The sequence below is a fragment of the Aythya ferina genome (genome assembly GCF_964211825.1).
Source record: "Aythya ferina genome assembly, chromosome: 11".
Lineage (NCBI taxonomy): Eukaryota > Metazoa > Chordata > Aves > Anseriformes > Anatidae > Aythya > Aythya ferina.
Genome location: NC_140307.1, coordinates 12307870 through 12320824, shown reverse-complemented (window position 1 = coordinate 12320824; position 12955 = coordinate 12307870). Strand labels below are relative to the sequence as shown.

At 38.8% G+C, this 12955-nt stretch overlaps 1 protein-coding gene across 4 annotated transcripts in view; it reads left to right on the top strand.

Moving 5' to 3' along the window:
* HCN4 (hyperpolarization activated cyclic nucleotide gated potassium channel 4) overlaps positions 1 to 12955 on the top strand; it is a 168997-nt gene that overhangs the window by 20540 nt on the left and 135502 nt on the right. For 2 of the 4 annotated variants that reach the window (XM_084532193.1, XM_084532192.1), the window contains one exon: positions 8973 to 9064. In XM_084532193.1, coding sequence (XP_084388319.1) covers positions 9015 to 9064 — 50 coding nt within the window. In that variant the 5' untranslated portion in view covers positions 8973 to 9014. Of the gene's footprint in view, positions 1 to 23; positions 107 to 160; positions 292 to 8972; positions 9065 to 12955 lie in introns of those variants that run through there. The other 2 variants (XM_084532194.1, XM_084532191.1) reach the window with 2 other exon arrangements.

Below are 12955 nucleotides of genomic sequence, written 5' to 3'. Positions count from 1 at the left end.
GAGCGGCAGCAGAGGCGGGAAACGGCAGCCAATAGGAGAGAGGAGAGAACGCGGGAGCGGTCTCCTCCACCAATCAGCGAGCACCAGGGAAATGACAGCCAATCCGGTAGTGCGCTCGGGCTCGCGCGGACCGTTACTCGCGGGCGGTTGTTCTCCCCTCAGCGCCGCCATTTTGAGTGAGCTGAAGTGCTGCTTTGTATGCTGAGGGGACCTCTTGGTGATACCTGCATCTGGCTGTCTTCGGGTGATGAATTTCTGAGTCCATGTAGAAAAGTTATCCGAAAACCTAGTGTACGTTTTAAGTTCTTGGTGCAGTAATGTGTTGTGTTAAGTTCACAGAACTAAAACAGAACTTTTGTGGTACCTAAAGTAGGAGCTATGCTAAATGTCAAAAAGCAATTTTTTTTTCAGCGTGTTGCTTTTTGCTAGCCAGCACAGCTTTGTACAGGTGGACTAATAAATCAAAATTGCACTTCTCTTCCATTTTGCTTCCTCTCTGTTATTAGGTTGCTCCCAGAGTTATGTAATTTTACACTTTACCTAGAAAAAGAGTGATGGCAGGATGACTCATAGTAAGACTGCACTTATGTATTCCATTTATAGTGCATATCTTGGCACATTAGCAATAGAAATATGTGCATTAACCACCCAAGGTCAGTGAGGGGGCATGAAAGAGCCTGGAAGATGTCTGTGAGAGCCTGACTAACCTGTACTGACTTTAGGGATGTTGGTTCATCACTAACCACCATTAAACCATTTTCGTTTGCATACCTGAGGGTTCTGTGCTAATACCATTAATCCCAAATGTGAGCGTTGCTACTGCCAGCGGCATGTGCTTGGCCAAGGTGAGGCTTGGCTAAATAGTCATGTTTCTGTTAAATTAAACAGAACAAAAAAAATAATTTGTATTCTTTTGTTTATGATGTTTTGTTTGTTTGATGTTTTTTTGTGTGTTTGTGTCTTCTTGTTGCCTTCATAGTTTGCCATTTTGTTGCCAGCTTGGTTTATATGTGTAAGGTTAAAATGGCCTAAGTACTGTCTCATCTGAAATAAAGCCTCTGGGTACAAGGTTAACTTGTTACTTAACCTGGGATGGTTCAGTCTGTTAGAAAGCTATAGATCTGCATTTATGTCATGTAGCAGTTGTGTTGTCTTCTGTCTGGTATTACAATCCAAAAGCCAGGCTAGTATCTGAGGAACCATTTTCCTAATAAACAATTTTAGGATGTTTTTCAAAAAGAAGGTGTTTATCTGAATGTTTTGCAGATAGGGGAGCAGAAGCAGAAAGGCATTAAATGACTTGACAAGGTCATCCAGAAAAAATCAGTAATGGAATAGGGAATAGAGCGTGGGCCTCCAGCTGCCAGTTGCTTTCTCTAATCACTGTTTTCCCATGAGGATTTCTCAAATTGTGCTTGTCAAATGTTCAGAGTTGGCTTGTAAACTTGGGACTTTCTTGGAAACTACAGAAGAAAGTAATATAAATGTCAGGGAAGAATAGTATGAATACATGTATTGAATCAATTTTCCCCTAATTCAGCAGAAGTTATAGAAAATGGTTTGTTTGCAGCATCTTCTAGTGTCTAGTTTTCCAAGAGTGATTTATGGCAGATGTGCTAAAAGATTCTGGAGGAGGAAAACAAAAGCTCTGTATTTTAACAAAGTAAAAATTTCAAAATGTGGTTTTGAAAGTGGGAGAAGTAAACTAAGAGCATCAGATACTCTCATCAAACCTTTTAAAAAATAACACTATTGAAGTAGGATATGAAAAGAAGGAATTATTAGCAGGACAGATGGCCAGCTGCAGTGTAGAAAAAGGGTATGCAAATTCTTTCCTTCCCAACCTTGTTAGGGCACCTAAATTTTTTTATGCAGTGCTTGCATTTTTTATTTAGATCTTTGTAGTCTAAATACAGTTGCCAATGCAACTCGTCAGTGATTGTGCAGTATCTCATATTGCTCTTGTCTAGAGATATCAGTCACAACCGTACATAGTTTTGATGTGGAACCTTAATGTGACTTTAGCACTGCTTACTTTTCCAATCATAGTTTTTTTTTGAGAAGGGTTTGCTTCCTGTTTTACAGTAGTGTGTTAAGATTTTATATGTGTATACGGTAAGGTGTGATCCAGGAGAAATAACAAGTGTGAAGTGGAAATACAGGCATACTCTTGCTGATTCTGATTTCTTTGGGGATTTGCATGATTAATGTTGTGTTCAGAAAGTAAAGATGTAGAAAGATTGTTAAAATGTTAATTTTTATTTATTTATTTATTACAAAAGGTGAATGAGTTTGCCAATTTTCTTTTATTTTTCTTTCCTAAGTTTCAGTATAGAATACAGAAAAAAGAAGACTAGCATGTGAGCCTGACAGGTTAATATGTGCTTCATCAGAGATGAGATGGTAAATCGCACGTATGTGCTCAGGGTTTATCATTGTGGTGTACCTCAGGTTTGCTTGACATTTTGCAGATGGTAGCAGTAAAAGTTAATTCTCTCCTTGCGAGAGTGTGTAGCCCTATTACTGAGTTTTGTTGGGAAGCCTTCATGGGTATATAGTATCTGACAAGCTAAAACAGTTCTGTAAAAGGCAGTAAAATATAGAAAGAAAGCATTCCTACTGTCCTCCTAAAATGGCCTTTTCTGTTAATTCGAGGAAGGGAAAGATGTCTGGAAGGTGAAAGCTATTTTAAAAAATGGTTTGGGTTGGGACACATTAAATAATTTAATCCCTTAAAGTGGCAAGTTCCTTAAACAGGTGAGATTTATAATTCTTTCCCTCTCTTGTCAAATCACTGTGTGGCTTACCCCTGTCTTTTACTCCATCACATGGTACCGGCTGGATTTTGCTGAGGTGTTGGTCTGGTAATATGTCAGTCTGGGTGTTATGTTTCAGTCAGCCAGCAATCTGCTCATCAGTTTCCATCAAGAAAAAACAGGTAATGTATTTTCTGTTTGAAACATTAAAAAAAGCTAAACAGCAGTTATAATTGAGTGCATTTAATAATCCACACAGTGCCTCTAAGGTCTAAAGTGAAAGGGAGCCTATTGGTAAAGCTGATTTATCTTCATGAAGGTGGATTGTTAATGATCTCTTGCATCTCTGTTAAGTCTATTATTTTCTTTTCAACTTCTTTTGTCCCCCAGCTTCTTTTGTTGTTTCAAGTGCACCTTACCTTCATCAACTTGCTTGTTTCAAGTACTTCATTTCATTTTTACTAGGCTCCTTACAACCTCACCCAGCCACCTTTATGGTCAAGACTTCAAATTTATTCTCTGCAACTGTTGTTTGTAGGACTTAGTGACCAATCTACTTTGTTACCAAATGCATGCTGCCTATTGATATGTGCAGATATTAAATGTACAAGGAAATGCTACAGAGAAGAGAGACTGTGAAACAATAAATGTTTTTCTGTCTTGCAATTTGACCATACCCTGATTTACAAATAATCCCACTAGCTCAATTTTTCCTTGTGAATGTTCCTGAAAATTGCAGTCTGGTACTTCCTAAGAAAACTTTTCAACCACTAGTGTTCTTTTGATTTCATGTTAATGTCATTGCGAAAACAGCTGTGTCCATTCAATTCAGAAAGATGCCCTTTTACTTTACTTTTACTGTAATTTTCCCCTGTTTTTTTTTTTTTTCTATTTATGTATGTGCTTTCATTTTGGAATTTGTTCTTCTTGTGGTCTTAGGCTGTTGTAGCATGTGGAAAAATTAAAATTCAAAGGTTAAAATGCAGGGTCTTTACCTTGTTGAATATTTAAAGCTTTTTGTTTTAGAGAGCCAGAAACAGAGGTGCAAGCAGGAAGAGAGATCTGTTCCTGCACAATATGGATTTGATAATGTGCTAAAAATTGTTTTTCCTCAGAGAAGATGAGAACAGATTTGTTACTGTTTGAGAGTAGGGCAAAATGATGCGTACTAGCCTGGATTGTCCAGAATACATGACTGTTGGTTTTGGTCCTAGTGTTTTTTTGTTTTGTTTTGTTTTGTTTTTTAAGCAATTTACAGTGTTAATTGTAATACTGATGGTGGTGATAACAGCAATAACTTTCTTACTAAGTTTGAGTGTATGTTTGACAAAAGTGCACGCTTCCACAAGTCGGACAAGTAATGTATTAACAAAATAGGGGCTAACAGATGCATAAAATAAGTGACCAAAGCTGCTTCCTATCCATTCTGAAGGTTTCCCAGTGGTACTGACAGCTTGCCATCCTCTTTTATCCAGCTAGAGGGATAAATAGAATTACTCACAGTGGCATATATAACAGGCTAGTGAAAATGTTCTATTCAGAACACTTGATTTATGGCTTTGATTTTTATAATAAACTGTGTTACCTTATGCTCAAGTTGCTTTGTTAGTAGCTGTGTGACTTCCTCTGAAACTGACAGGTTCATTTCCATTAATCAACGTCTCACATAGTTAATTGGTCCTTCTTTCATCTGAATGTGATCTGACAGTCAGAAGCCTTGCTGCCCAGATTTCTCAGTGCTAATGAAATTACAGCATCTCAGTATTTGATTATTACATAGCAGTTCTGTATTCATCACAAGAACGTCTTCATGCAGGTCTGTCAACGTATGTCAGCATTGAGAGAGATGAACTCAGAGGTTGCAGCAATTTGAAGCCAAGTGCCATGTGATGCTGCAGGCCCACTGTGATGGCCTCTGCTGTCCTAAGGAGTGTCAGAAGTTCACACACCTGCTGAGAGACCTCTTTTCCCAGCTGTTGAGCTGCAGCCATTGAATCTTCCTCATGATTTTTATCCTGTTTCACTTTTTTCCTTGTTGAATTGTATGCCTTGCAATGAGTTTTAAATTTCTAAGTGGAAAAAAAAGGAAACAAATTGGCCTATTTTCTGAGTGACAAGATTTCACTCCTGCCTTACAAAATAGCAAAAGTCTGACTTGAATTAGGCATCAGGCTGAGATTGATTTTGCAGATAGACTTCAGAGTTGCTCTTTTTGGTGTCCATATCAAGATTAATAATTGATGGACATTCTGCCATTGAGGCAGCGCAAGAATTAAGTGATCCTTCTGACTTAGGGTCTTCCAGAATTTTTAAGCAGTTGATCCTTCTTGTTCTCAAAATCAAAACATTTTCTCCAAAGAAATTTTATTTCCAGAAGTTTGTCTGCATGTGTCTCCAGAAATTGTTTCCATAAGTACGCGTGCTGTTGCCGTTTATCTAATGGTGATGTTCCTAACTTGTCAAGCACTATATATCTAAATGACATTTTCATCTTACTCCCTAAATCATTTTATTTGTTTCCCATTGAGGGTGCTTGAAGTTCACATGGAAGCTGTGGAATCTCATATAGCAGTGTATGTGATGTGGACATTAAATTATGTGACTCAAAACTAGCAATGTAGTTCTACCATTTATGTATTTTGATTGTGGTAAGATTCGCTCGAGAGTTTTGGTTTGAGCCAGGAGCTTCAAATAAGTATGCAGATGTAGTTGTCAAAAAACAGCTTATCTACATGAGGTCTCTCTGGCCAGAAGTGTAAGAGCCCTGTGCCGGTTCTTTAGTGAGCAGCCAGTAGAAAAGAGCTTGTCCACTATCAACAGGGACAAACAAAAAAAAAACCAATGTAGCTGAATTTGCTTGAAGATCCTTGATTTAATGATGTCTTTGGCCTCATCATGTGTTTTGAGACTCTGTTCTCTAAAGCCTTAGGCTTTTTCTAGTGAAGGGTCCCATTTATTCAAAGCACAATTTATGTTCTTTCTTCCCTTTTTACTTTTCCAACTTCCCTCATATGGCATAGATGAAAGTGCTTCTGCCTCACAAGTTTTCTGTTTGCAATAATAATAATAAAAACCCTTCACTGTCAGTGCCTCCGTTTTGCTGAGTGCCTTTCATTTTCCATGACCTTGAAAGCGTAAGGGCGTTTATTAATTAATTCAAATTTACAGATGGGTGGAAGAGAGAACTGCAGATTGGAGATAAGCCATTTGTTGTATGCCCCTTTTTTGATGAGGATTGTTGGAGGAGAAACAGTCCTTTTCATTGCCAAGTTTTCCCATCCACGGATGGGCTATGACAAACCCACAACCACCAGAAAAACCTCTGTGTGCAATTGTTTCTCTAGGCATCCAGAAGCATGCAGAGTTTAATATTTGTAAGCTTGGCCTAACAAAATGATTTTCTTTTCCTACAAACTTTGCCTCTCTTGGCAAAGCTGCTCGCAAGAAAATCTTCAGTGACATAATTCCAGAATTACCTGGGCAATCTACTCTTGTGCAGAACTGTCTTCACCATTTTGAAAGCATTTGATAATGTCTGAATGAGTCTCACTTGCTGCCATGTAAAGCCATTATGTTTTGCCCTGTCCACCAGAGGTGTGGAAAGTAGTCTTTAGCTTCCAGCCTCTTATTCTGTACATTTAGCATGCTATATGCCTGCCCAGCATCACTGCTGTTGTGACAAAGTGGTGATTTGATGCTGGTTTTGACATCTCTTTGTGAGGAGAGAGGGTGATGGAAGAGTGGCAGCAGCACAATGAGGTGGCAGTGCAGTTTAGTGCTCCCAGATGGTCTGAAGTGAAGACAGAAGTCAGCCAGGGTGTCCTCAGGATTGCTGAGGCACTGCGAGCTGAATGGGGTAGCAGTGATAATGTGAGTGTGTATCAGTACTGCAGTCTGATACGTAACCTGGGCTATGTGCCCTACCAGAAGGAGTCTGTAGTCTCCTAACATCCCATGCTGTTTAGGAAACAAGCAGCAGAACACTATTTAATTTACTTGTTCATTCTCCCCCATGTTTTATATTGATATGAATAGCATTACGGGAGCAGGACTGTGCTTATATAACAAAATGTTTTCCTTCGGATCAAGGTTAATGCAGTTGCTCATATCTACCACATGTAAACTGGAGGTCTGCAGCAGGATACAAGTAACTTCCATGAAAATTGGCTATATCCTGTGCCAGGAGCTTATGAGCTAGGGAATGAAATATTAGGTATTTGTCACATTCCCAAATAATGTAATATTAGATACTGGAAACACTCCCATCTCAGTAAAGATGACAATATGTGGAGGAGAAGAATATTGATCAGAAGCATGCAGTGCTACATAGGAAATCTTTCTTTGTGCTAAAAGCCTAAACCAAAAATTAAAGACCCATTCCTTCCCTAGCCCTGAAGGACTTTTGCTTTGACATTAGACTGTATGTGATGCAGCACAAAAAGTGTGCTGTGCTGTAATGTACACTATAGTTTTGTTAATTTGAGTACATATGATTCTTTTTTTTCCCTGTCAGCTCTTTGGGCTGGGTTCCCATTAGCCCCATATTGAAATCTCATTGGTAGATTGAAACAGCGTAAGTCAGACATTCAAAACAAGGGTATATTCTGTTGAATATCTTTTTCCAATCAGTGGCAGGCATACATGTATAATCTGTCCCTATTCTTGAGTGCTGTCTTCCTGTGTATCACGAGAAACTCACCTGTGAAGCTGTAATTTGGCAAACTAACCAACCAGTTAACTTTCCGGAAAGGAGGAAGCAGCATTTTTGTCTCACATGCATCAAGTAATCACACATTTCAGATACTGCTATGCCTAGGTGAGAAAACTCTATTATCATCCATAGTAATGGATGTTTGTTTTTCTTCTTGAACTGCAGCAGAAGCAGAGCTCAGGGGACAAAATATATAAGCATCTTTCATTTTCTGAGGTTATTGAATATGTTTCTGAAGCCTTCCTAAAACAAGACATACGCTGTACATTCAAATGGGTGATTCAGGGCCCAGAAAACAGCATTTTTTTCCCTAATGAGAGCTTAGAAAAAGCTCAATTTCTTATACAAGAACAAATCCTTGTAAGCCAATACCCCTGGCTAACAGTGGCTGGTTAGGAAGCATATGAAGCGAAGTGAGGAGGATATAATAACACTTTCCTAGTGCCTTTTCTTGGTCTACAGAGATTTCTGCATAAGGAGTTCCTAAACCAGGGTTGTTGTCTTCCTAGTTTTTCCTCAATAGATTTGTTCTTTTGAAATCATCTTACCTTTTTCTTTTGTATCCTTATTAAATGAGGTGACCAAAGCATGTACAATATTCTGTGTGCAGAATACACCAGTAAAAAAACACATGGTGGTAACAATTTTTCTGCTCTGGTTCTAGTAATTCCTAATATATCAATTGCGTTTTAAAAACTAGTGTGTACTGAGCTGTCATTTCCTTAGGATTGCCTGAGGTAACCCCATGATCTTCTTCCTTAGTGGTAATTGTTACCTGAAAGTACCTCTCTGTATAAGCAAAGCTAGGGTGGTTGTTTTCCCCATGTATATAGCTTTATAAACATTCAGTTTCTCCTGTCAGTTTTATTGCCTAGCTGCAGGGATTCACTGTGACTAGCAATCATTCCACTGATGTTTTCAAGTGTATCTCAAACCCATGTACGATAAATGAAAAGCTGGTACCTGAGCTGAGATACTTCAGGAACTCTTGGATAGTTGGAGGTGTGACACAACCACTCTGCTTCAGTAACAGCAACTGTCCCCTGTGAAGTCACGTTACCCTGTAATGTGAAGGAACTAATGAGTTAGTTCCCTCACAAAGCTGGACACCTATCAACCTGAGCAGCCTCCAAGTGTGAATATCAATGTCTTATGCTCCCTTTTGACACAGGTGGCCAGACATAATCATCTTCATTGCAACTGATATCACTGAGGAGCAGTTGCCAAATAGGCAAGCATGATTAAGTTTTGGCTATTTTGTCAAGCCATGCTTTTAAAATAACTGAAACAACCCACTTTCATCTCTGTGCCTGCCTTGGACAAGAACTGGTTTTGTTTTACCATGTTTTATGGAGCAAAACTTAGTGTCAGCATTTCATAAATATGGAATGTCTTTTCCGTACTCTAAGTTATGTTTTAATTTTAATACAGTAGGCAGTTGCTTAGTTCAGTCTAATTTAGTTGCTGCATGAAAACTGAGAGGTATCTGTTGTCATTTTTTGCAGAACCTGGCTATGGCTCTGATCTTCTAGCAAATTCACAACAGAATGGTTTTGCCAGCTTCAGCTGATTTCTTCTTGATATCCTTTGACAGAAGGTAAGAAGGAGAGCCTCTCTGTCTTATTTGTTGTTGTTAACACGAGACCTGAATAGACAGGGATGCAAATAAACACAATCTTAGTTGTTATTCTCAGCAAAAAATCAAGTATGATAGATGAAATGCCACCTGGGATAGAAGATAGTTTGTTTTCCTATCTTAGCATTCCAGAGGTGGGTTATTCACTAACATTTAATAACTGTCTGATGTCAATGGAAAACTAGATGTCATTTGGCATAAGCTATCACATTAATCAAGAAAAGTGTAATTTTAGAGACATTTCTGTTATCTGGGCAGAACTGAGGCTGAGGGTCAGAGTGGAAGGTTGGAGATCATTCTGAAGCTTCTTTTTCACGTGCTGCATAGCAATGTTTTTCAAATATAAACAAAAAACCCTTTCCAGAGACAAATGTTTTGACAGCTCTACCACACTTACTATAAAGTAAATCTAAAATGTCTTAATTGCAACAGTGTTAATGTCAAAAAGCTAGTTTGTGTCTATTTTTTAAGAGACTGACAAAGAATACTTTTAACTCAAGGGGTAAAGGACTGGAAGGGAATGGTTTTCTATGCTAAAATTTCTAGTGCCTCAGAGATTGTTCCATATGCTGTAGCGTAGTGTGACTGATTGAAAGCCACTGCTGTAGAGAATCTACAAATCACCTACAACTCTATTTCCTCCAAAAAGAAGATGGTTTTGATATGACTTCCACATATCCTTCACCGTGGTTTTCTTCATGTTCCCTGGGTGGTCAGAGAAACCCATTGGAAGGAAGTGCATAAATGCTACCACACTGAATTACCTTCAAAACAATATGAAGCTCACTGGCGTGCGGGTGGGCTTTGTCTATTTGTCTTGGTAGTAACAGTCTAAAAGTTTTTGGTCTTTCTCTTTTTGATTTATACTTCTGGCCTTGAAAGTTCAGTTCTGCTGTATGTTCCGAGTTTTAATTCCATGTGAAAGGTACGATCCCATATAGAAGGGCAAGATGACCCTGCTTATGAGAGCTGCCCGTTCCACTTGTAGATATCTCGCTAGTGGAGTAAAAAGCCAAAGAGGCTCGGTTCTTAAAATAGTAACATAGCAGCAATTTAAGAGTATTTGGCAATGTTAAAGGTCTTGTTGTACAGTGTGCAGCAGAAAGTACTTTGCTTTTCAGTGTCAGTGCAGACTCACATGCTTGCAAGTAAAGTTAAACACACTCCATGTTTAGAAGAAATGATCCTTTTAGGCTGTCTGGGCTTTTCATTTACGTTTAAAGCAGCACAGCAAGGTAATGCAATCTGTAGCTTTTCTTCTCCAGCAGGTGTGAGTTCTGTAAGACCATTGTTTTGTAAGGTTTCGAAAAGCAACAAAGCAGAGGCTGCATTAATCAGAGGTTTTGTAAAATGAAGAAAGATATATTATTTCAGATGTTGAAAGGTTTTATTCCTTTTAAGAAAAAGGTATAAAACTACAAAATGCAGAGCACACAATTATTGTACAGGCTCCTTTGCTATAGGGTGTTATCGATGCCAAAAGTTTCAATGTGTATGAAAAGTAATCAGGCAAATTCAAGACAAAGAAAACCTGTGATGGGCTGTTAAACATAGAGGTATCCTTGATAACCAGAAAGACCCTGAGCCATAGCTTGCTAGAAACTTTGAGAGTAGAGCAAGGAAATGTTTTTATCGGATTTTCTTGATTGTACGCTTTTCCCCAGAGATCTGTTACTGCACACTGTTCTCATGATTCCCTCCCTTAAGAACAGGCAGCAGCCTTTCCTGAATGGAAGTAAGCATCCCCTTTCTCCATCCTGCTCAAAAAGCGGGGAGAGGGGTGCAGCAAACAGACCATGGAGCAGTACTAAAATAAAGTTCACACAACATCAAATGAGCCATACATAATACTTAAGAAATCATTTCAAGCATAATACCCAGACACCAATCTTTATCAGTGCTAGGTTAGAAATAAATATTCATCCTTTAAGAAGGGGTGGATAAAATTCCTTTATTCATTCTTTAAAAAAAAATAGACAATGCAAATGTGAAAGAAACTCTCAGCATATCATGTACAGCAGCTGGGAAATGAGTACTGTGTGAATTTTGCACACTTGCACGTGCATCATTCATTCTCCTGGTGTACAGACGTTCAGCCTCTCTTACCTGCTCTAATAATAAGCCTTCAAGAAGCAAGAGCACACATCCTGAAACAACTTCTGTCACTTAATTGCCAAGTGACCTTTTCTACGTTTGTCAAATCACTTAAGCCCATTGGTTTTTAATACATCCCATGAAGTGCTACTTGATTTTCAGATACTTAGCTCTGAACTCCTCTCATCTCATACAGCTTCATCACAGAGTTACTATTTCCACAAAGAAGGATTTCCAAATTATTGCCTGTTGTCAGAATGGAAAAAGATGAAACTGGGTAAATCCTTAGCTACATAAAATAAGCTAGGAGGCAACTGTTAGGATCATGCTGGTATATGCTTTAAACTCAGATTTTTGTCTTGGCTTAAACCAATTGAAAATCAGTGAGAGTGACCTTCAGAATCGGAGGGCGAGCTCCTAATTCAGCTAGGAGTGCTGGGCATGGGGAGGCACTGCTTGCAGTGTAGGCACTGTCAGTAGGATGGGAGAAAGTACGCCTTGGACTGCAGTTTTCTACAGATCAGAAGAGATTCTTCTGCAGTTCTGTCTGATTTATACTGCTTTTTACACTGTAGGCACTTGCTAATCTGTTCATTGCACATCATGTGCCAGCAGGATTTTAGTGAAACATCCCCTGTAGTCTCTACCTATGAGGCAAAGATGACGTACTGGGTCAGAAGCACATACCACAGGCAACTTTGGCTTGAGTCAGAATAGGGTGTCTTAGCCTGCAATATGATATATAAATGTGACTTTCCATTGCTGTTGTAGGAAATACAAGAATAATAGCCACTTACATTCATAATGTTAGCTGATCGGCCTCAAATGCAAGCTCATGGACTTACACTGTCAGGAATTTTCTCCTATTCAGGCACATATAAAGCAGTCCTTTCACAACACTGTGTTTTTGATCAGTTTTTAGAAGTTGTATCATCTGCTCATAAATATGTAAATTGTTATTTTTTTCCCTAACAAAACAGTAATCAAGAATTTATAGGGGAGGGTTAAGGGTGCAATGAACTAGGCAGTTCTTAGTGCCTCAGCAGAGTGTTTGCTTATCTACAAGTACTACGGGACACCTTAGTTATGAAATAACGAGATGAAAAGGTTCTGTTTAGCCTTGCCGTTAAGTACCCATGGAATTAGCACCAGCAAGCAGCTACCCCCTTACTCCATTAAGGCTGCCTTGCTTGCATTTTATAGACACCAATGAACAATCTCCAGCTTCAAGAACATGGGTTCTTGTGCCAATTCATTACCTCTTTTATTGTTCTAGAATGACAGTAGGCTCAGTGTGCGCATATTTCCAAGCTCTAGTTTGCAAACGCAAGGGCTAGAAATGCAATTCTTTCTTATGAGAGAGGTGGGAGTATTTGTCAGTGATGTGATGCGATAAACCGAGTACCTTAAAACTTCTAAAGCTTAATCTGGGTAAGTAAGAGGGATTGTGAAACTTAATATTATTGAAGTGTGATTGCAGGGGTATAGGAGAACAGCTGAGAAAGAAACATCCACAAAGGAGTTAGTCTAATAAATAAAAGACAAAATATTTCTCTATCTAGTCTTTTTGATGTGCTCTTTGAAACGGTGTGAAGATCCAGATGATACTGGCAAGTCATTGCTGATTAAAGAGAACAAGTCAGGGAGTTGAGGTTCCAGCTGATGCCTTTTCTTATATGAAAGTTTACAAATTCCATTAGTCATGTTAACTTCAGAATTGTTCTTGCTGACTTTCTCCATTGAAGTGCATTGCTTGAA